The sequence below is a fragment of the Pocillopora damicornis genome, chromosome 8 (genome assembly GCF_964200805.1).
Source record: "Pocillopora damicornis chromosome 8, jaPocDami1.2, whole genome shotgun sequence".
NCBI lineage: Eukaryota > Metazoa > Cnidaria > Anthozoa > Scleractinia > Pocilloporidae > Pocillopora > Pocillopora damicornis.
The window spans coordinates 5,217,592-5,241,451 of NC_142677.1; the positions used below are offsets into that span (position 1 = coordinate 5,217,592).

The following is a 23,860-nucleotide window of genomic DNA, read 5'->3' on the forward strand; positions in this document are numbered from 1 at the left end:
CGGTACTTGAACTCATTTCTCTTTGTGGAGAAAAGTTCAGACCTTGATACATTTTCACGTAAAGGCGACCTATTGATATGAAATGAGTTTAAAAAAGACAAAAAACCCAGATTTGTCAACGTTTTTAAACTAAACTTATTTGTATCTTTATAAAAGGCCCCTGAAAATAAGATAAACGGGACAATAAAAATGGAAAGTCATAAGGTAAATGGACTATGTAACCTGGGGTCTCTCAAGCAACCCGCGGTCTTTCCAGCGATCACAGATACGAGAGTTCATGCCAATTTACTTTCTCTTGATTTCGGAATTTGTCTCGTTTTGAAAACGAGGTTTGCTTAGTTTTAATTGGCTACAGTCACGTCCCCTCTTCGTGTGCCTTTACTCCTTGAAAATGGCTACTGACGGTCAGGACGACCTAACATTACCACCTAATCGTGCAGTGGTAATCGGCCTCTCTCAATATGAAAGAGATGTATCGCTTGTATACTGTTTAGAAGTGTTTAAGGATGAGAAGTTCACTGGCTCTCCATTTCGATTGCGCAAGAAGGACGGAGAATATGTTTGGGATAACACACTGCTTCGGTCACAAAAAATCACTCTGGGATCCCTCATCGTCTTCAAGGGAACACAAACTGGGAATTCAAGCAACCATTGCTACGTAATGAATGAAAGAACTATCTTGGTGAGTTATGGTTTGTACGTGAACTACCCGTAATGTCTGACGCTTCTGTAATTAGATATTAGTCTAACGTTTGGCCAACGTGTGAGTGTAAAAGCAAGCAGATCAATCAGATTTGGTTCGCAATATGAACCTTACTATTCAGCAACTACCGTAATTTGAGAATCATATCACCTGTAAAAAAATCTGTTCTCAAAAAAATCGATACCTCGAGATCTACGGAGTCGAAGAAATCGCTTGAAACAGGAAAATTCTCTTTAACTCAAGGCAGTGCTAGGTAAGAAAAAACTCACTGATGCGTCGAATATTCTGTCGGGCCGTTAATTATGTGGTGCCATGAAATGAACACGTCGGCATCATTTTATGTCTGAAATTACTTTGAAGCCTGCTTTTTCACAATTGAATTATTTTATTTTCAAGTTCATTACCCGTGTAAGTAGGAATTATTATTGGAATTCATTACAACTTCACGACGATTGAAATGTGTACCCACGTTCCGTGGATCGCTAAGTATTCAGATATTCATGCTATTGTTTAGGTTCATTTCCGAATCTGCGGGGTTCTCGTCGGATTTCACTCAGAAATGTAAGACCGCTATAGAAATCGGAACGCCCTTTGATGACGTGTGGCAATTTTCTTCGTTTGTTGTCCAAAAAGGAACAATAGCTTAAATTCCGTAAATTCTGCTTACAATTTCTTAACCACAAAGCAAGGAACGCCGAATTTGAAAGGAATTATGCCTCTCTAATAAAACATAAGTTAGGTAAACCGCCTCGTGTATGAGAACGGCAAATGGCAAAAATTGAACGATGTCGTCTGCCTTTCAGCTTTTAGAGCAGTAATGTGAAAATTTTTGCATTTATTGTAATTAGAAGATATTTGTGTATTTCTCAGTTGGATCTATTGGATAAGAAGAAAAGTAGGCCGAGCGTTCCAAAAAGGAAATTCCTCGATAGGTTTTCTCTTAAAATGATCCAAGGTTATTAACTGAAAGTTTTCTCTTTTCTCTTCCAAATGAAAATTAGCGGCTAACGTTTCAGAACCCTCCTCAAAATCTTACGCTGTCATGTCCGGTCACGTGTAACACTATCGACACAGGCGTCATGGTAACCAAGAACAGACTGAAATGTGATTGCAGTCACATGTAATTTAGAGGGTCTGAATGGGGGGGTCAAAATGTCGGTTGTCGGTTAAAATTTCATTACTTTGTCGGTTGTCGGTTAAGATTTTTGACCTTTGTCGGTTGTCGGTAAATCTCAGTTAATAATTAAAAATACACGGTTTCTTTTACCAATGCCACAAGAAGACGGCGCGAACATTGGTTGTCTTGGTTTATTTTTAAAAATACATTTTAGCCCGGCAAATTCTTTATTTTAGCACGCAAAATGCGCTACAATGCCCATCAAAGTGATAATAATACAGTTTTTAGCCGGAATTTAAAAGAAACTATCTTTACATAGCGAACGCACCAAGTGAGCGTTTTTCGTTGTATAAACAAGGCAGTGTTTATAAACAAGGAATACCGCAGAATTTCCAAAGTAGCAAAATTTATGACTTTTGAAAATCAGGTAAACGAACTACAAGTGCTAATTCAGCCCTACCATCCTGAAACTTTTGAAGGTCTCCTTGTTGCCTTTCGTTTCTCTCGATGTCACCTCCTTCAGTCATGATCCTCTTTGCCAGATTTTCATCTTCTTTTGCTTCTTCTCGTGATTTCCGTTTCCTTCTCACTTTTTACTCGTCACCTTTCTTCTTAGTGTCGTTCATTGACTTCTGCTTGCTTTTATCAGATGTAGCCGGCGCCTTCAGCAACACTACTGGCTTTCCGGTCCAGTTTGCGACCTCTTGGATAATGTGTACTAAATTATTAAATACCGTGTGTTTTAAGTTTTCTCTTTAGTAGGCTTTTGAGAAACTTACACAGTTCTTATCAGAAAATGCTCGTCAAGATGTATAAAACGTGCACATCGAGCGAAATCTCTCGTGCGTAGCTTCCCTCGAGGAGAGAATTGAATATTATTTGAACGTCTGGTTTTCAGAAACGAATAAATTTAAGGGCGTGTATAAATAAACGGGGTCTTTAATACGTTAAGCTACACTGTTGTTCATTCACCAATTAATCAGAAAGAAGCTTTTAAACTGATTTACTCGCTACTTCTTTGTAGAGATTTTTCTTCTCAATTTTCGCATTCAAATGGACGGTGAAAAAGAAAAAAAAAAACATTCCGCTCCACAAAACAACAAACAAAAAACAGTGGAACCAGAGTTTAACCACGTTAATATTTGAACTTAATATTTAACTACAGAACTAAAGTGATTCATCAAACTCCGCTGCACGCTTTCCACACTTACCGTTGAGCTCACTGCTACTTTCATCCGATATTAAATTTGGAAGTTCAAGCTGCCATTGCCCATCTGTCACAATTGCAAAATTTTCGCATTTGCCCGCAGGCGATTTCGCCAGGCGAAATAACTTTAACGAAAATCCGCCAATTCCATATTGATGTGCCTGCTTCTTTAGTCCTAAAAACTCCGTAAGATGTTTTTTTAGTTCAGATACTCCTCTGTGAGCTTCTTTGTCTACTGGGACCCTGCTTCGATGACGTTCGATGGCGACTTCTTCACCTTTTCGAAAAAAACTCACGATGACTTTAGCAATCCCAGTCATGACCCGACCGCATGAACAAACAACGAGCAATAAAAAGACAACAGCAGGGCGTCTCGTCGGCTCGATTGTGATCCGCTGTTCTTGAAATGAGACAGCAGGGCGTCTTGTCAGCCCAATTACGAGCCGCTGTTATAGAAATGAGCCCACGCTGCTCACCGAAAAGAAGGATCCCGTGGATTTAAAGTAATTTGAAGACAAGAAATTCTATAATTCGGCTAAATTTGGAATTAATGTGGTTACGTCGGGTGAAGAAGGATTTTCTGAGCTAGAAATCATCAAAATGCTGTTCTTTCTGGATACAAACATCCCTATCACGTCTGACCATGTCGGTTGTCGGTTAGAATTTGTTTGTCGCTAGTCGGTAATTTTTTCCCCGTTTCGTCGGTAGTCAGTAATTTTTTACGCCCTTTGTCGCTAGTCGGTTAACCCCATTCACACCCTCAATTTAGTGTTAACAACTGAGTTTAAAACGTAAATTGGCCACATTAAAGAGTAGAAAAGGTACTCTTTACGGCGGCCAATTTACGTTTTTAACTCAGTGTTTAACACTAAATTACATGCTATACTCTCCCACTGACGCAACACCACAGAAATCTCTAGAAACTTACCCCCTTTATTTATTTGAAATGTGTTTGGGTTTCCAGCGATTAAAACAAGCGAGCCGTGGTGAGCGAGCCATAAATCTCCATCGATCGCGATCTTCCACTGCTCGTTGCGTGTAGCTTTCTTGTATTTTATTGCGCGAAGGTTTTACTATTTGTCTGTCAGAAATGTAACACATTTGAACGCCAAAAAACTTCCAACGCAGATCCAAAGTTCTAGTTAACATTCGCACAAATGTTAGCTAGAACATAAAAACTTGAATGCATAAAATGTCTGTAGTAATTCTTTAGAATTAATGCTTCATGGGCGCCGGTAAAAATCACTGTCCATAAATTAAAACGCTAAAAACAAGAAGTAAAATATGGACTTTGGTCTACAATCATCAAATATGCTCGTTCAAGGTCTCTATTTAAAGCTCTGAAAATGCTCTGCTTTAATAAAAACAAATCAAACTTGAGAACATTGAGCGAAAAACTTGCAAGCATGAATTGTTTTTAATATTCTTTGGAGTTCTTGACACGTCAAAACAAAAAGGATACACTTGTAGACGCTTCCGCTCGAGGTCGCTTAATTACGCCACGGTTTCTTTCCTTTGAGTCGTCCTCGTCAGGTCCGGTGCCAGCTTCGCCTTGCGTGAATACAAGATGGTGCTTTATACTGAACTTGTTTGTATAAAGATAAAAGGGACAATAAAAATGGAAAGTCATAAGGTAAATGGAATGTTTAACCTGGGGTCTCTCAAGCAACCCGCGGTCTTTCTAGCGATCACAGATGCGAGAGTCCGTGCCAATTTTCTTTCTGTTTATTTTGAAATTTGGTTTGCGCTATGAACCTTACTCTTCAGCAACTACCGTAATTTGAGAATCATACCACTTGCAAAACTCTGTTCTCAAAAAAAAAAAACGACATCTCGAGATAAACGGGGTCGAAGAAATAGCTTGAAACGGGAAAATTCTCTCTAACTCAAGGCAGTGCTAGGTAAGAAAATTTCACTGATGCGTCGAATATTCTATCGAGCCATTAATTATGTGGCGCCATGAAATGAACACGTCGGCATCACTTTCCGCGTGAATTTGCTTTGAAGCCTGCTTTTTCACAATTGAATTCTTTTATTTTCAAATTCATTACCTGTGTAAGTGAGGTTCACAAGCAAAGAAACAAGCTGAGAAATTGAAACGTTAAGAAAGTGAGAGTACAAACAAGATAAAAGCTTTGTTTTGTAAATATGTTGTTGATTTGCATCGGCTTTCATCGAGAGCATAAAAGTCTCTTATTGTAGTGAGCAATCTGCGCGAAATAAATGAGTTATTGCACATGTGTTTTGAAGAGTATCTTTAGTGGATCTTATTATCTCTGTTTTTTCCTGCCTATGATTTTAAAAATACACCAGAAGCTTTAAAAACAAGACGCTTAAAGGCGTTTCCGTGGAATGCGTTGGCGACTAAGCGTAGCATTGAAAGGAATTGTGCAGTTACAGTATACTACCATGACTAGTCAGTTAAATCAGCCGAAGAAATCACCATAGAAAATTTAATTGTGGGAGAAAGTGTGACATGACTAATTTTAATAGAAGATAGCGAAGACTGGCGGCTCAAAAACCTTTGGATTTTCTTGAAATAAACCGTAACTCCATCTACTGATCCCCTCGTCTCATGCCTACTTCATCCCTCCTAAGAGCAATAGCTCGGTAAAAACAATTTCCATCTCCGTTGTTGTTTATAAAAAAGGTCAGAAGTACGAAAAAAGGCTGTATACATTTTAATACAAGTAAAATATTGTACTGAGTTGTTTCCTAGCGATTTGCGGTGCGTTTTGTAATATTTCGGGACCATTGCGTTATGTCAATTTCAAAATAAACCTTACGCTAGGTGAGAGGCTAATCGGTAGATTTTATTATATATTTCATGGTTAATCACAACTGTTTGTGGTAAAATTAACAGATTACCGGCGGGTAATCGGTTGTGCCTAAATCCTACCTGCTTGAGGTACGCCCGAGGAGCACCAGTGACGAGTTTCCGAGTCGGGTGACTATCAAAAATTGTCGGCTATTCCAATGTGGCGGACTATTCCGGTAACATCATTTGTTATTTACCAACAGTCAAGCGACCTGATTGAACCAGACATGAACATTATTTCATGCTTTAGATATGAATAATACATAGCTAAGTTTAACTCAAGGAAATTTCGCCAAATTTTGAATGGCTTAGTTCGGATAATAAACTTAGTTGACAAGATCTGTTGTTGTACGCTGCTCATTAGTTTTTTGTTTTTAAAAAAAATTAAAGTAGCGATAATGTTCATAAGTTTTGTTTACCCTTAATTTGTAAGCCGACAGTGTTTAGCAAAAACTCTGCTGAACAAGAAACTTAAGATCGGCGAGGGTGAAGGAACAGCCATGCAAAATTTGGCGAAATTTCCTTGATTTAGACTCAACAATGTATTCTTCACATGTTAAGCATGTAATAATGTTCATGTCCGGTTCAATCACGTCGCTTGATTGTTGGCCGGCAAATCACAAATGGTGTTAATGAAATAGCCCGCCATATTAGAATAGCCGACAATTTTCGATAATCAGCCGACTCGGAAACTTGTCACTCGTGCTCCTCGGGCGTTCCTCTAGCCGGTAGGATTTAGGCACAACCCGGGTAATCGGCCAGATATTACGGTAGGTTCCTCAACAAACCAATGACATGGAAGAATATATGTCATGTCACGAATTTAAGAGATCATGTCATTTCATTAAATTAAGGTTTGCCTGTTTTATTTATGTCAACAACAAATAAAACAGACAACAATAGATGGGACAATTCTGCTTTAAGAGCAGTAATGTTTCATTGTAAATTGGATGCTATCTGTAGTAAATTATTCTTCTTGGAGGCTGTATTATTTTCATGAGTGTACAGTGCGTAGAAGCTTTTTGTAAAGCTTTGTCGCAGTTGTAAGTTTGCAGCAAAAAATCAGTTTCATTCATTGTATTTCACCTTAGAAATATATTGAATACTCTGTGGTTAACACAGCAATTGAAAAGCACGTAATTGCTTACAATTCTACTGATATCGATGACAGAAATTGTCACCACGGTTTTTTCTCTGCACCCAAGATTGATTATTGAGAAAGCGATCAAATGACCATCATCCTTTGTGATGACTTTAAATTTATAACCGATAAAAGTGCAAATAATCGTGAGCACATGATAAAAGTAACCTTTTTATGCTGGTAAAAATTCTTAAAAGCAAGAAGGTTTGACAAGCTTTCCTGTCACGTTTATGATAATGACATTACAACAGTTGTGACCGTAACACCTATAAGAAAGTAAGCAAGCACTTGACCTATGAACGCACGAGAAACTTACCGATAATCACCTTACTCAGGCTTTTCCGCCCTATTTTGTGACAAGCAACAATTGCGTTACAATTTTGATTTTTTCACAGGATATAGGCTAATTTGAAGCAAATCAAGTTGCTGAACCATAACAATAACAGCTAATAACAATCCAATAAAAGTGACTTAGCGGACTTGAGCATCTTTTGAATCACGAAATTTTCCTCTCTCCATTCAGTTTCCTTGTCGAGGGATTAAAATTTTCCAAATTCTGAGCAGAAATTGCATTTTTGTGAATGCAATATTGTTTTCCAATCGCAGGTCAAATAACCACTCGCAGATTGGCCAAACCAGTATGAAACTATGCTTCCAAGTTGCTGATTGTCTCTTAGCAGCTTGAAGCTTACAGCGTTTGAGTTGGTGAATCATTACATTATTCAGTGATCAATGTCACATTACACTCGATTATCCTCTTTCGAATATGTGGTTGATAAAATAGTTTGCATGTAGTTGATCAAGATGCCACCTTCTTTGATGCGTCTTTAACAAACGTCAAAGGATTCATTTTTATATATATCCAGTATGCAATGCTGCCTCTGGGTTGATACTTGTCTTCAAACAGCTCGAAGCGTACAGGGTTTGCGTCAGTTAATAATCATACATCGATAATATCATACTGGTCGGATTTGTCCTCGATGCTTATATGGGCTGAGTTAGTGAACCATGACCATGACAGTCATGACGTCATGTCAGTCAGTCGCAATGCATCTCCTGTGGTCACTAAAATAATGCTGAGCGAAATGTCAGCATTTTCAAGATAACTTCACAAGGGTCTTCGATACTCGGGAGAAATGTTCTGTACCAAAAGGAAATTTTGTCTCAAGGAGTCTTCACTTTTATACCCTTATTGCAAAAGTTACTCCTGAAGACGATAAGGCCGGATGTACATTACCCTTTGACGACATCTACCAAAGGCCAGAACTTTGGGACTTGGTAGGGTGGCAGACTTTTGGATGGTATTTCGGTACACGTAGATAGTAAAAAATGGAACTTAAATCCCCTATTAGGCATGATCTTACAATGAATGACTACCTTTTGGTGAACTAGTTGACTTCATAGCGTAGACCATAAGCCTCAGTGGGAGATTTCAGAACTTTGGTAATGAGAATACACGTCAGTGACAGTAAAGGATACGAGTAAATAGGAAGCGGTGAAATGGATCTTTGCAGAATCTCCTCCAAACAATTGGCATCTGTCTTTGGCCAAAAACGGCCATGAAATAAAGAAAGAACTGTTTTGCAAGTTTTAAGACGGACACCATCTTAAAAAGTAACAACCCTTCCGTATGGATATCTCCAAAAAAGACTCCTTGCTGTGCTGCTTATGCATTTGAAACGAACGCGAGGAAAATGAATTATCCTTGTTAAGTATTCCACATTGAAGATACGTTTTGACAAAATGGTAATTCGCTCGAATGCAAAGCCTTCGCTCGTTTTCCCTAAATACTCCATCAAAAGAATCTTTTTGCTAATTTTACTAGGGTGGAAAAAATCCTTGAACGACCATGAAGACTGACAAACGGCTCACCTTTGAAAAGTCAGCTTCAGAAGTCTTGACAGAAGTTTTAGAAACTCTTTACGGTCACTATCTTACATTATCAACTAAGTTAATGAAAGCTAACTTTCTTCTCCAAAAGCAAAGTTGCATACTAATAAAATGAAGATTATAAAGGAGTCTCTAGATGCTTGTAAAGATATCTTGAAAACGTTGACATTTCGCCCAGCAGATTGTTTTAGTAACCACAGAAGATGCATCGCGAAAGAGGACAACTAAATGTTATATGACTGTCATGGTCATGACTCACCACAGGCAGCCCAAGCTCCAGCTGTGAGATGATCATCTTACGAATAACAGTCGTGGCAAAATTATGAGTTTGTTTGGGAATATTTACGACCGCTCTAAAGAATAACAAAATAAGGCAAATTCTTGCAAAAATACCTCACCTCACTTCCACATTTCGTTGCTTGTTATTTGACTGCTTACTACGTTGAAAAGAACCCATTTTAGCGATTTATCTATTTTGAGGTTTTTCTACGTACATAAGAAAAGCCAGGGCTGCACACTTCATTTCCGATCGCCCGATCCGAGATGAATGTGCTTAGATTCTGCCTTAGATTTGTGGCCGCTCAGTCATTTTTCGCTTGGATTTTTCGCTTCTCGGATTGGGCGTTCGGAAATGGAGTGTGCAGCCTTGGGCTTTTGGAAATGACATGACATATATTCTTTCATTTCATTGGTTTGTTGAGGAATGTAGTTTCTAAAGAGTAAGGTTCATATTGCAAACCAAATCTGATTGGTTGACACAGTAACGTATTTCTGAAAGAACTCATTAAAAATCTATTTGAGATGTGATGGGTTCATTAAGGAACTAAGATACCCAAAGTGTCAAGTACATTTTAAAATGGTCATGTGTTAGGTGCATGATATTTACTCGTAAAGTAGTCTTACAGTAAGAGTGTAGTAAAGTTAAACAAGCTCTATAACCCAGTGAGTCCCATCTGTGTAAGTAAATTTTTCGTCCTTTTTGTGTGATAGAGTTTTGAACTGACTCGAGTTTCTATGAATCAATCCATAATTTATCAGTTTTACTTTATTTTCTGTCTACAGGATATCGATACAATTCTTTTTAAACTACGGTTGGCTAGTCAAGGTAATGATACATTTGTCTATAGTGAGATTGATGAAGGCTTTCTTACTGCTATGAATGAAAATGGATCCAGTCCTGTTTGTGCCCTCATCAGTGTGAAAGAGGCAACACTTGTGGACAGACAAATCAGATTCAAAACCTTGGAAAATGAGACACGCGTTTTGAAGAACAACTGCCGGAACAATGGGAGCTGTGGTCTTGAGGAGGTTCCCTTACCTGTCCGACAGGGTGTTGATAATTGTGTTCTGCTGGTCAAATTTGAATTTGATTCAGAATTGAAACAGTGGGTTGAGACATGTGAAGCAATTTTGGCTGGTAAATAAGTAATTTTTCTTTCATATGTACTGGTTGATAGAAAATGCATTGGAGTGGTTTATCATGGAAAATCTTATGGTTCATTTTAATCTTGTCAGTTCACTCTTCAGCCTTTAGGTGAATATGTAAAGAGGATAAAGAAGATAAAATGGAATAGAAGGAAGAATGTGGCAACAAATGGTTCAAACTAAGATATATTTACTTAAAAGGTTTTCATTAATGCCTACTCATGGCTGTATGGATCACATGATTAATAGCCTAATTTTGTTGCAATGTTGGCTAAAAGTAGGAAACAAGCTCAAAGAAGTAAGTTTGTGGTGGCCAGGGTCAAGCCCTGACAAAGCTTCAGAGCAAAATTAGCCGCTATGTAACAACACATTACATCACTCAGGAAAAAACTGCCTATTCTAGATACAACAACTATCAATGGGTGGTTTTAAAATACTACTGCCCGATCAATCTAAAAAGGTATTGATTAAAAGAAAACAGTGCTGCTTTTATGAACATCATGTTTTATTTCTTTTCAAATTATTTTGTATGTGGCTTGCTATACATAGTGTGTCTCAGAATATCATATGGTAAATAATTAACCCTTTGTTTCGCCTAAAAACTTCATGGTGTTATTGCCCTTGAGAATTCCTAAAGATCTATTGTATTAAAGGCCCATTACTCATATTTTTATTTCTTTGAATTTTTTTGCCAGGGTCCTCTCCTCTGAACAGTTATGAAATGAACAGAAACCCTCGAGGGAAGTGCATCATCGTGAATAACTTCGAATTCGAAGATAGGGATGACTTATATCGCAACGGTGCTGCTCCTGATGAAGTTGCCCTGAAAACCCTCTTTCAGGGCCTCTCATTTGATGTGGAAACCCACAAAAATCTTGAAGCGCATCAATTGACAAATCTTGCAAAGGAAGCAGCAAAAAAGAGTCACGAGAAATCTGACGCTTTCTTTTTCATTATGATGTCCCACGGAGGAGACCACGATAAACTCTTATGTAAAGATTTAAGGAAAGTATCTGTTGAAGACATCATGTTAGAATTTAAAGCTGAATGGTGCAAAACACTTGCAACAAAACCTAAGGTTTTTATTTTTCAAGCCTGTAGGGGTTCTTCCTCTGAAGTTCGGGGGCATGAAGGGCGTGGTGTTGATAACATTCTGACTGACTCCACTCTCCCAAGAGGAACAAGCCCGAGAGAGGCTGATTTTCTATTGGCCTTTGCAACAACCCCTGGGTATTATTCCTTCCGAGATCCGAATAATGGCTCACCATTCATTCAGGTAAGGATGACAATGTTTATTTATGCTTTTTATTGTTGTTGTTATTGTTACTTTCATTATTGTTATTACATTATTATTATTATTATTATTATTATTAATTTTTTGTTTTGTTATGTCTAAGGCCTGGTCCTCTTGCATACTAGTTATTTCACTGTTATGATCAGCCAGGTGGACATCTTTTTTGATTGAGATTTTGGTGTCATTATTGGGAGAGGTACTTGTGCACTCCCACATAAGTCACGCAAGGGCGTCATTCTTAACCATTTAACTCCCAAGATCTCATTACTAATTCTCCTTAATGTCTGCTATACAATTCTTATGACGTCAATTTGGAGAATTTGGTATTGGATCAACTGATAATCCCCTTATTGATATTTTACTTTATTCTTATTACTTCTGTGCTTGATATTGTACTAATATTGTAAGGAGAACTTCTGTCTTGGTCACTCATGGGAACTAAAGGGTTAAGCTGCTTATTTTCCAGTTCTTTCCTGACTGTTACATACCGCTAATATGATAATTTGCTTTTACATTAAGAGAGTACCTTCCCAGTTGATAATTTCTAATTCTCACTGCTACTTAGTTGACAGTTTTGTTAATATTGTAAGGAGATATTATGCACTCTTCGACCCTTTTTAAGTCTGTTAGTTATGGATCACAGCTTTTTAGAACAAGGAGGGGCCCCAAATGTCAATAGGAGCAACAACTAATCTTTTGTTTCGGGTCCTGATCAGACTCTTGTGGATGTTATTAAAGAATATCATCACTACAGCCACCTGGCAGAGATGTTGTCAGAAGTAACCAGACGTGTTATTGAAAAATCCATCACAGCGGGTTCGAAGAGGTACATTCAAGTTCCATCTAACAGCAACACGCTGAGATTCAAGCTCTATCTCTGAGTGGATAATTTCACAAATAACAAAGCTGAGAGTTAATTTTTTTACTTTCCAACATATCACTTAGTAACTTCTTCTTTGCTTAGCAAAGATTGATCATTTTTGTAAAGGTATAATGTGTTAATGAGGTATCATTATATGAACTTAGAGTTCTTTAGCTTTTAACTGTCGATGTTGGAATGAATATTTTCAATTTTTTCAAGCCAAAACCCTAATGAAAATGAAAATTTTTTTGTGGTATGGTTAATTGTAGTCTGGGTAATAGACTGTACATAATTTCGTTGTTTTTAACACGTTTGGTCATAACATGGTATGAGATTAGATCAAATACAGTAATCGTTTCGACATTTTTTTATCTTTCATTATGGTTATGATCCCATTATAACGACACCATGATTTAAATCTAGGATTATGTTGGATTGACTTAACAAAATTCGGTTGAGTAACTACCAAATTTGTAGATCGAGCATTTTCATAGAAATATGCAGTGGTTTGCTTATGCATATTCTTTCTCGTTCTCGTCGCAAAGTGAATCTGCCAGGTTTCTCTAATTAGTGCTGTGATATAACTGAACAAGTAATAAACTTTGAAAAAAATTATGTATTGCTCCTCCTTAATGCTTTGCGGTTTTTTACTTCCCAGTTACTTATGTTTTCATTCTCGAGTAGGGAAGCATGTTCTTGCAAAACGAGACAATCACCAATCCTCGATATGACGCCGACTCCCGAAAAAAAGTGTCAGTAGGGCAGAGTCTTTTGTATCAGTAGAAGAGTGTGAAGAACAAAGGAAAGGAAAAAACCATCCACGAATCGCCATACTCAACAGGGGCGTGGTGTCATGTCACGCTACGTGAAAATCAGTAGTCGCACGATTAATGAAAGTGATAACCAAATCTAATTGAATGAATGGCTGGCCATGTGCACCTTTAGAAGAAATAATCGATCTCAATAACTTTCTAATTTAGAGTTTATCGGATGGCATGATTGTAGTCAATCAGAGTTGTAGCTGAGCTAGAAAGAAGGTGAGTAAGAAACGGTTCGTTGTTAATTTGAAACATGGGAATGACTTAGTCGTTCGTATTGTCGATTACTACCTTCAACAAAGGCTATATTAATACTCTTTTACATGCACTATAAACGCGGAAGTATATTTTGAATTTCCTTGCAAACATTAGTGGTAATAGTTGCCAGTATAAAGGAGAGCTAATGAGAAACGGGCATATAGCGCACGTGACTAAAAGGAACCAGTCTGAAAGCCAGATTTTCACATTGCATTCTCAGCGCCATCTTTAAAACCACTGAGGCGCCTGAGCACTAGTCTCGTAAAAACACGTAAAAAAGGAGGGTAAAAATGTAGGAATAGAGCCTACAACCGTAGGAGCTATTCATTCACCACACGATTACGTTTTGTTAAATAAAACTTTTTATTACAGGTTTTTCTTACAATTTCAATTTTCTTTTACTCTGTATAATGTAACGCGACAGGTTTTCCATCTGTGATTTTCTACCAGGAAAATTTTAAATAGCGGCCACCATTTTAACGTCTGCTACCTATTTATCTTGTATGTTCCTGGATCTAGAGTGGTCATCAACGTCGTGGCAATACGATATCAAGGTCCTAGATATTGATGGCGTATTTTCTTGGATAATGGAAAGGGATGAAATTGAACTCCCAATTTTCGAATCGCTTTTTGAACGTCAAATTTGCCGACCTCTTTGCCTTCTTCTTGTTCTTCTCCGTGGAACCCATTTTCTGGTCTATTTCCCCTTGCTTTTGAGTTTAGCGGGGATGTTTATCCTTTTATATACTCTTAAAGAGGCCAAAAAATTGAAGTTTCATGCTTTTAATCTTCAAAATTACACATAGTTTTGAAACCACGATATACAGCTCTATACCATGGTTCTGAAAGAATACAATTTTCAAAAGAAGTTTAAAATTCGATTAATATAGTTTTCTCGATCTAAAAGGTTGATGTGAAGATGAGCAATTTTTTTTCTTGTATTCTTGTTCCACAATCTTGTAATCATCTTTCAGTTTTTTGGTCAATTTTTCGGTCTTTTTCACAGTTTTTTTCATGGTATTACGTGTCATTATGCGTTTAGAAACACTTTTCCCACTTTCATACAAATGGATTCAGGTACAGGTGCGGCAGTTCAGCGGTAGGGTTTAGCATGTAATATTTGGTGATGACGGTGTGATTATACCACGATTTCTCTGTCCAAGTCTTTACAGTTTCTTCATTAGGTTCAGCCGTTTGATCAAATTTTATCCTGAACGTCGCAGATTCGTCTTTACCAGTGAAGGTTGTTGAGGGTTAATGTTCGCGATTGGTCTACTGGTCCTAATATTTCATTCAAGACTAAGTCTTTCATACTACTGAGATGAAGGACTTGTTGTCCACGTTCGTTGGGTGTAAATCCTCTCAATTTACACCATTGCTTCCTACGTTGTGTCACGTACGCGCAATTTTTAGGTCCTGCAGCTACATATTCAGTAATGTCATTTTCACTTTCTAATTCGCTGGTAAAGTCTCCCAGGTAATTTCCGGTTGGTAATATTGTTTCTGATGACTTTTGAGTGAAAATCACTGTATCGGTGTTCATATAGAGCACTCTTTACTATAGAATGTCAAGGGCTTTGTATAGTTGCAGTCTTGCATAACTGGTTGTGAAACAGGCAATGAAAATGTTTACATTGTTTTGAACGGGGTCACAATCTTCTTGAAATGAGTGAAATACATCTATCATATGCTTGTTTACGATTCGGTGGATTACTTGTCTGTCGTCTTGAATAATTCTAAAAAATTCACTCGGTTTTGTGCGTGTGGTTACTTGATTTTGGTTGGGACGCGGACCAAATTTACCCCAAAAGGAGTAATGCATCAACTTGGCTAAAGAGCGGAGTCCTGGGTTTTTCTGCACCTTGTCATAGCCTAATTGGATGCCTTCATGTTTCATGTAGTCTCGCAAGTAGTCTCTCTTCTTTTCTTCAGTGTCACATTCAGCATGCCATCCCGAATCTTCTTGTTTGATTTTTGGGAATGTTTTGATGTAAGTTTGAAAAAAGTTCGTTAGATTTTTCCTTAAAATGCCATACTTCGTAAATGTAAATGTAATGATGATGTGCCCCTTTTCAATGACTTTGTAAAGTTCTAATGTGGTCCATGTCCCGATGAGTGCACGGTCTTCTGTTGAATGTTTGAATTGTTCTGTCCTGTTCTGAAAGTCTTTTTCAATCTCCTTTTAAGAGCATTTTTGCAAAGCGGGAACAGAAGTTTGGACTCGTGTCTGTATGGCAATACCGGATGGTAAAGTTTGTAAGGGGGTGAAATTTTACACTTTACCAAACCATAAAATTTTGAAATGTCAACTGTGTTAGGCTGATCAATGAACTGCGGATGTCCCACGGGATACTGACATTTCATGTTCGCAAAGGGGCATAACGAGGTGTAATCTAGATAATGAATTTATTCATCATCTTGAACTTTGTGATAGAGTTTAATAGCATTGGTTCTGCCACCAAAGAAGGCTTCAAGCGGATTGAACGGGGTGATAATGTCGAGTTTATCACAAATTGCCTGATTTGTGCATTGTTCCTTTTCAGTTGATTCCACTCACATTCCCACAATTCATATAGTTGGGAAAACACTGCACGCACCCATGGTAGAAACAACTTTGAAATCCATACACCGAACGAGTTTATTCATCGTATCCGTCCACAAGAAATTTCTTCCTTCCATCTTGTAGGGTTCTCTCACACATGGACAATTCTTGGCGTTAGACTGGGTTTGTTTAGTTTCTTTTCTTCCTAGTAAAATCATTCTAATGCAACATGCGATTGGTTGTGTATAGGACGCCACCCACGTACAGGTTCTACTGCAATTTTCTCTTTAGGCATACATTTTTTCCGGTTGGCAACATTGCACGCAGAGGCAATAGTAATACATTACAGTCTCTTTGAATTGAGATTGGAATGTCATGTATTCTTGCTTGAGGAGTCGCACCTCAGTCTGGCAATAAGTTAAAAGTTCTTGTTGGAAATAAAAATTGTATCTTTCAGCCACTTTTGCGTCATTCTAAGTCAGAAACTCTTCTTTGCGAGCTGAGGAGATATCATCAGGGTTATAGAATTTCTTATCGGGCATGTACCCCACATAATTCTGATTCTCCTTCGTATTAAAGAAATAGGGAAAAAAATCCTTTCTTTAATTCACGAATTCCAAATGTTTTTGGAAAGTTTGATAGCGCTATGGGAAAACAAATTCATCGAATCGATGAATTTGACATTGGGTATGTCTAGGCTGAGTATTTTAGCTCCATTCACGACTGAGACAGGTTTATTGTATGCTGCTTGTGGAGTTCTTCTAGGATGAAATACCCATCATGCCTTTTGAAGTTATGCGCTACAACCATGACCTTCTCTACATCTTCTTGGTTGGCTAAAGTATGAACCATTGTATGAACAATTAAATACATATTTCACTTTCAAAAGTGAATTGCACATCATCTCGATCCGTTTCAGATTGGCAATATGATTGGCAATATGATTGGCAATATGATTGGCAATATGATTACCAGTGTCTTGTTGCGCTTCAATGTCAAAGTAAACAAACACTAGTTGTTGTTGTACTTCCATTCCTTTGCGTTGTTTCTTTTTTTTTTTCTTCCCTTGTTTGATAAGTTGTAAGTAACATTTGTGTTGGGCAATATTAACCTCCTTGTCGCAAATTGGGCATTTTTGCATTCCGCAATGTTTCATGTGTTCTTCTGTGGAAGATGAAAAGACGTGGATGCAAATTGAACTCTTTTTGTGAGTCTGACATACATTTTTTCATCTTGGGCTACCAGCTGACCATTGACTTTGTATGTCAAATGGTTTACTTGACACGTGACTCCATAGAATTTCCTTCCACAGTTTTTGCAAGGTAGTTTGAGTTTCATATATTTTCACTGCGGTGAAGAGATAAATAGATAGGACCTGAAGAAAAAAAAAAACCATTCAAGTTATGAATGATGATTTTTTCAACTACTCGTTTCAGTAGTGTTCTTAGATACGAGGATCTCTTAATTTCATCTCTTCACCGCAGTGCAAATATATGAATTTCATATATCTAATAGCATCATTCATTACTTGGATGGTTTATTTGGACCCAACACATTGACCAGCTCCCTGTTGGCTTGTTAGCTCAGTTAGTAGAACGCTGCACCGGTATCGCAGAGGTCATGGGTTCAAATCCCGTACGGGCCTGAATTTTTTTTCAGGTCTTATTTTTAACTACTCGTTTCAGTAGTGTTCTTAGCTGCGAGTATGTCTTAATTTCATCTCTTCACCGCAGTGCAAACATATGAATTTCATATATCTATAATCATCATTCATTACTTGGATGGTTTATTTGGACCCAACACATTGATAAGCTCCCGGTTGGCTTGTTAGCTCAGTTGGTAGAGCGCTGCACCGGTATCGCAGAGGTCATGGGTTCCAATCCCGTACGGACCTGAATTTTTTTTTTTCAGGTCCTATTTTCAACTGCTCGTCTCAGTAGTATTCTTTGCTGCGAGGATCTCTTAATTTCATCTCTTCACCGCAGTACAAATATATGAATTTCATATATCTAAAATCATCACTCATTACTTGGATAGTTTGAGTTTGTTACGTGTTTGAATAACTCGTAATGTAGATAATTTTTCTGAAAGCAGGCGGGACATTTTGTTTTGTTCCAATTGTGATGAGCAAAGTTTTCCATGGAATATGCTTTTCCACAATCAAGGCAAAAATAGTCGGAATTAAAATATCCAGGTAGTTTTGTGATAACATTGAAATGTCCATCATGCATCAGTGGCATGATTTGTTTGTTACTTTCAGGTCCTTTAGGGACTCTGCTTTGTCCATGTTCTGCCGAGACCACAATGAATTGATACTCAGCTAGCACAATTTCAAACAGTTTGAATTGATCAAGTCTGCATGGACCAGTTGGTGCGCAGGCTTCTTCATGCAATGCTCGTGCCAAGGTCTCTTATAGATAACAACGAGAGTCTTTTGTAATGGTTAGTCGTTCATCATCATCCGCTTTTGCTATGGCTACTACTATAGCTCTAGCACAGCAAAGGTCATCATCGTTTTGAATGCGAATTTGAATGCGATTTTAGTAATTCACCATAATTGTCTGATCTAAAGCAGCATCGTTTTCGCTTTCCTTTGAGGGGTCCTGTACCAGGTCTGGGCATGGCAGTCACATCGAGTTTTAGTGTGTCATCTACCTCAAAGTTTTCATTAGAGTTTAATAGATTTGAAATGTTGTTCAAAATTTGTCTCGATGCTCCCATAGGATCTTGCCATTGTTCTGCTGAGACGTGCTAAAGTATGTGCATTCCTTAATCTATTACTTCTCATTTAAATTTGAATGCGATCATGATCTAGTAAACCACGTATAAGAGAGGATGTCAGCATCCATCGAACAAATTTGAAATATTTTTGCAAGTCGCCCAAAATTCCTTTTTACTCTTACTTTCGTATTTTGTAGCCCAATATGTCCTAATACTTGTGGTGTAGCTTTCTTGTGAAAATGTATTTTAGATTTCGAGAAATAATTATTTTCGTTCGATCACTCAAATATGCAAATTTTAACCGTGGATATTTTTAAACCGAGTTGCGTGACCTCATGTAACAAATGTACCCGACCTCCGGTATTTCTGTCAACATAATCCTTTGTTTTATCATCTAAACTAAAACCCCTGCAGTTATTGAAGCTGGAAAGGAAATATTTATTTTTTGGTGAATATTTTTGTCCGACATACTTTTCTATGTCGAAAAGTAGCATAAAAAAAGACAGTTTCAATGATGACCGATACGACAGAATCTACTGAGCTTCTAGCTTTTAAAAGACAAAAGGATGGTTATAAAGTTACTGTAAAAATTTCCCTATGCATTTGTGTTGTTCTATCGTGAGACGAACTCAAAGTCCGGCAAAATGTACTGCCAAAGCGACTATGAAATATACATGGTCTGCCAACTTGACGCCACCGTTTACTGGCATAAATCGCTACAATTTGAAAAAAATCTAATATAACACTCTTACCTTGCTCATTTATGATTTTAACAGCTGTTTCGATTATCATATTACGCCTAAGTATTACTTTTTGCCAGGAGCTCAGGGTTTGCGTTGTGTTTTCCCCTCCCCTATTTATATCATAAGCTAGTCACGCAATAATTGATACCGACACAAATGAATATTTACCCAGTATAAAGATTTTTGTTTGTATTGAATTGAAAATATTAGAATATGTGCCTTTTGTGATCACTAATCGTTGTTTCAGGAGGGGGGCATTGGGGCCCATTAGAAACCGCAAAACCGTAGAATAAATAAATAAAAACCGAATAAATAAATAAAAACCGAATAAATAAAAACAGAAAAAAAATTCCATCAAAACCGAAAACAGCAGGCAAAACTGTCAAAATCGATACATTTTTACATCCCAGTTATTAAAACCCTAATCGATCCGATACAGTGGTGACAGATGGAGCATACAGAGAAAACTACACTAATTTTATGACAGGATTTATGAATACCATGGACTTAGCATTCGTATCTTCCAGTAACTCGAGCGTGGTCTCTGCGGACTCAGCAGCTGGTAATGGGCCTAATTAAATTAAGGAAATTTGCACAAACGTCCTCGATAGGATTGCAATTTTGCAGTCGCAAAAAGCTATAGCTCTGGAAAATCGAAAATCCCGAGCCTAACATTTCCATTTGCGAACTAAGTTCTGAAAGTTTGGAGATTCTATTAGAATGTTGAATCAATCAATCACGCGTAACCGGTAACTTGGTCACCAACTTCGAGGTGGAGTTGATGAAGAAACTGGCAATGATCTGCGCTTGGCCGTACCCTACGTGTACCCGTACCCTCCCCTCCCCTCCCCCCCTCCCCTCCCCCCCCCCCCACGTTAGGGAAGGGGGAGGGTACGGCTACACGTAGGCTACCTAGGGATCCCTGCGATATTTCAATTGGTTTGTCACGCATTCTTCTCAATAACACTTTTGTTTGGCGGCTATTCGAGATCAGTGGAGGCGCGTAATTCCCGCCCAGATCGAAGAGAAATCGGAACCCAAATAGGTCTAATTGGAAAAACCGAAAACCGCATCGGATACCAAATCCGAAGACCCGTTAGTGTTTTGGCGAAAACCGAAAACCAAATGCTAAAAAATGGAAAATCCGCAAGCCGCAATGAACACCAAAACCGAAAATCCGATCAAAAAATAGCTATAACCGAAAACCGAAAATCCCAATGCCCCTCTCTTTCAGTGGCAGCGAAGCAGTTAAAAGCGGGTTGTGGCTTCAACGCCATTGAAATTTATAGTGTTCCGACAGGAGAGCAAAGAGTGATGACCTGGGAATAAAAACTTTTAGGGGCCTTTTACATGATATCGGAATGAGTTTTGTACAAGAACGAGTTCATCACGGTTGCCACATGATACCAGAGTAAAATTTACTAGAAACGAGTCATTTCTGAATGAGTTTATTGGGGTTTTTATTCCAGAACGAAACACTCATTCTGGACGACCTTTTGTACCTGTTAAATGTAAACGCGGTACGACACTCATATCTGTATGAATCCTCTTTAAGAGCGAGGGAAGCATAGAAAGAGACAGATAAATATTTGTTTTAACAAGCTTGCATGTAAACGCGGTATGAAATTAATTTCGTTCCGGAACGAAACTCATTTTGGAATTATGTGAGGGGAGGAGGGGGGGAACTTTTGCTAATTACTGATTGCACGGTGTTTTTTCTTCCTTTGGGGCTGTGCTCAAAAATCTAATGGTCCGTCCCTTAGATGCTATCAGGTTCTATAACTTTTTATTTGACGGAAGAATTTGTATATGTATGTATTACTCGCGTTGTTGCTTTTTTTTATATTACCGAGCGAATTTCAAGTGATAATTTCAGAGAGTAAGAAGCAACAACAAAAGGATTTCTATCAAAGCGAGGTACCATTTTCAGTCTTACCTGGTCGGACACCTTGAAAACAAAGGGTGACACGCAAGCAGTTTAGCGCAAATTTGACATGAAAATAATTCTGATGCCTTTTTGAAAAGAAAAAAAAGCTTGAACAGTAGATATGGCACAAAAGAATACTCAAGGCACTTGAAGTGCATACATTGAGTTCTGGATGCACTTGAATAGTCTGTTTAACAAATTCAGACGTACAGTTATTTTAATCCCTACCAAATTATGTCAAGACGAACTATATATAAAAATCAAGCATAAAAATCTGACAGATCAGTGCCTTAAAGTTTTTATAATTAATTAACCAGTTCACGTGAATTTTACGAGGTGAAATTACAAATCATTTTTTGTTTTTAGGTGCTGACGGGGGGCCGATCGGAAATGAGTGAGAATTCTTGTCGTACCTTTTAGAGATCAAAATCAGCGATCTGGTACCTTTTACGGTGTCTCAAACTTTAGTGGGCTTCCAGAGACCTAGCTGATACCTTTTACGGTGTTTTTCGTTCGATAAAATACCTGAAATAAACATTGCTAGGACCATTCTATGATCTGACTTGAGCCTTTAGAGCACATCGATAAAGGAGTTTTTGGGGGGGATTTTTCAAATTTTTGTGTTTGCATTGGTACTTTTTAGGGGTAGACATCAACTTTTGCCACTCCCAGACGGATAAGATTCAGGTAGCTTTCATAATTTTATAGGGGTTGTTTTCGAAATTCCCGGCGCGTACCCCTGCCCTTTTATGTACGTCAAAGAATCCAGATATTCTTTGTCTTGATCTTCCCTCAAGGAATTTCTTTCATCAGAGGTACCAAGCAAACCATCAGAAACAGTGTCCTGTCCATCGTCAAAAACTGGTTTCAATAGTTCATTGTCATTGTCATCGATGGTCCTGGCCAAGAGGTAAAGTCTAACTTTGATAAGTTTGTACTTAGCAATATACTTTGCCAGTGGTAACTGCTCCACTACTTCTTCTTCTTTAAAGTTTCCAACTTTAAATTTCATTATATTTGCATCACCAAATGTGGACATCCCATAAGGGAAATAAACCTCTCTCATTATGCCAAGCACCTCTACATATGAACTTTGAATAGGAACAGAAATTTCCCATGTTCCTCCTCCCCTCACAAGTCGTACACTGACATATCGCTTTTCATTCTCACTGAAGTTTGGATTTTCGCTCTTCTTTTGCCTTGTCTGTACTTGGAACAAATGATCTCAGTGCAAGTATGTCGCCCCGGCAAACCAAACCAAGGGCTTGGAAATCTCCGTCTGTTGCCATCCTCACGGCTGCAAAGTCCATCTGTAGTAAGGAAAAATGAGTTTATCATAGAGAACATTGTGAAGTCGAACCAGTCTAGTAAAATGTCCCACTTGAGGTGTAATACGAATATGTAGAATATGAAAAAATACCTAAAATACTTGCGGGTCCTATGGGTATATTTCCCAAGGTAAGAAACACGATAAGGAAAAAAGTCAACAAATACATATAGAATAATACATGGACGTACACAGATATGTAATTTCTCTGCAAATGTTCAAATCAATATATCACACAGCAAGCAAGTAAGATCTTGAGTTGTTATGGAATTTCTCTGCGAGTGTTCAACTCAATATATCACGCAGCAGACAAGTAAGATCTTGAGTTGAAGAGAAATTCCATATCTACAAGCAACATTTGCCGTATATCATGTTCAACATATATATGCCATATATCAGGCCCAACATTTGCCATACATCATGTTCATCTATTTTGGGATGTTACATAAATAAGTTGGTAAAGGACTACATGCTTGTCCAATCAGGAAGTAATTAAATTTAAAAAAAAGTTTTTTTCTCCCATCCAATTACTTCCAAATCAATTACTTCCAAATTAGACTCTAAGAATGATAAATAGCTGCCAATTTAAAATTATTTTGCATACATTAAAATTAACCTCACTAAACTGGTTTGGAAGTAAAAATTCTTTCCAATTATTACCGCAAAACCGAGGTTAGTCAGGCTAGTTTTAATACTTCCAAAAAAATTTTAATTGGCAGCCATTTATGAAAAGGGTTAAAACTATTCCCAATAAAGTACAAACAACCGTCCCATCTTAAAGTTAAATAATTAAACGTTTCTCGAAACTAAACTAGACGTAACAAGAAGCTAAGAAAGGTGTAAAACACAATCTGAGATATCAAACTTAAGTGCGCCACAATCTTACGTCCAGGTAGCTGTGATACAAAAGATGTAGAGGGAACAGTTTGTAATGAATTCTTAGCTTTTCGTCTTTGAACTGTTGGCAAACGTCATCTTCAACTTTGCGTTTGTCTTTTAAAAATTTGAAAATCCAAAGAGAATGAAGCCAAATATAAGTTTTCATAGCTTCAACATCTCTAATTTGT

General features: G+C 37.8%; 3 protein-coding genes across 3 annotated transcripts in view; 1 reads left to right on the plus strand and 2 right to left on the minus strand.

Annotated features, from left to right (window-relative positions):
• The window catches only part of LOC149041090 (uncharacterized), a 166,395-nt gene that overhangs the window by 43,253 nt on the left and 99,282 nt on the right, over positions 1-23,860 (minus strand). The window lies entirely within an intron of this gene.
• The window catches only part of LOC149041092 (uncharacterized), a 111,725-nt gene that overhangs the window by 29,605 nt on the left and 58,260 nt on the right, over positions 1-23,860 (minus strand). The window lies entirely within an intron of this gene.
• LOC149041095 (caspase-7-like) lies at positions 9,939-13,072 on the plus strand. The gene is made up of 2 exons (XM_089213755.1): positions 9,939-11,577; positions 12,312-13,072. The coding sequence occupies exons 1-2, from the start codon at positions 11,023-11,025 to the stop codon at positions 12,474-12,476; spliced, it is 720 nt and encodes a 239-aa protein (XP_089069881.1). The 5' UTR covers positions 9,939-11,022; the 3' UTR covers positions 12,477-13,072.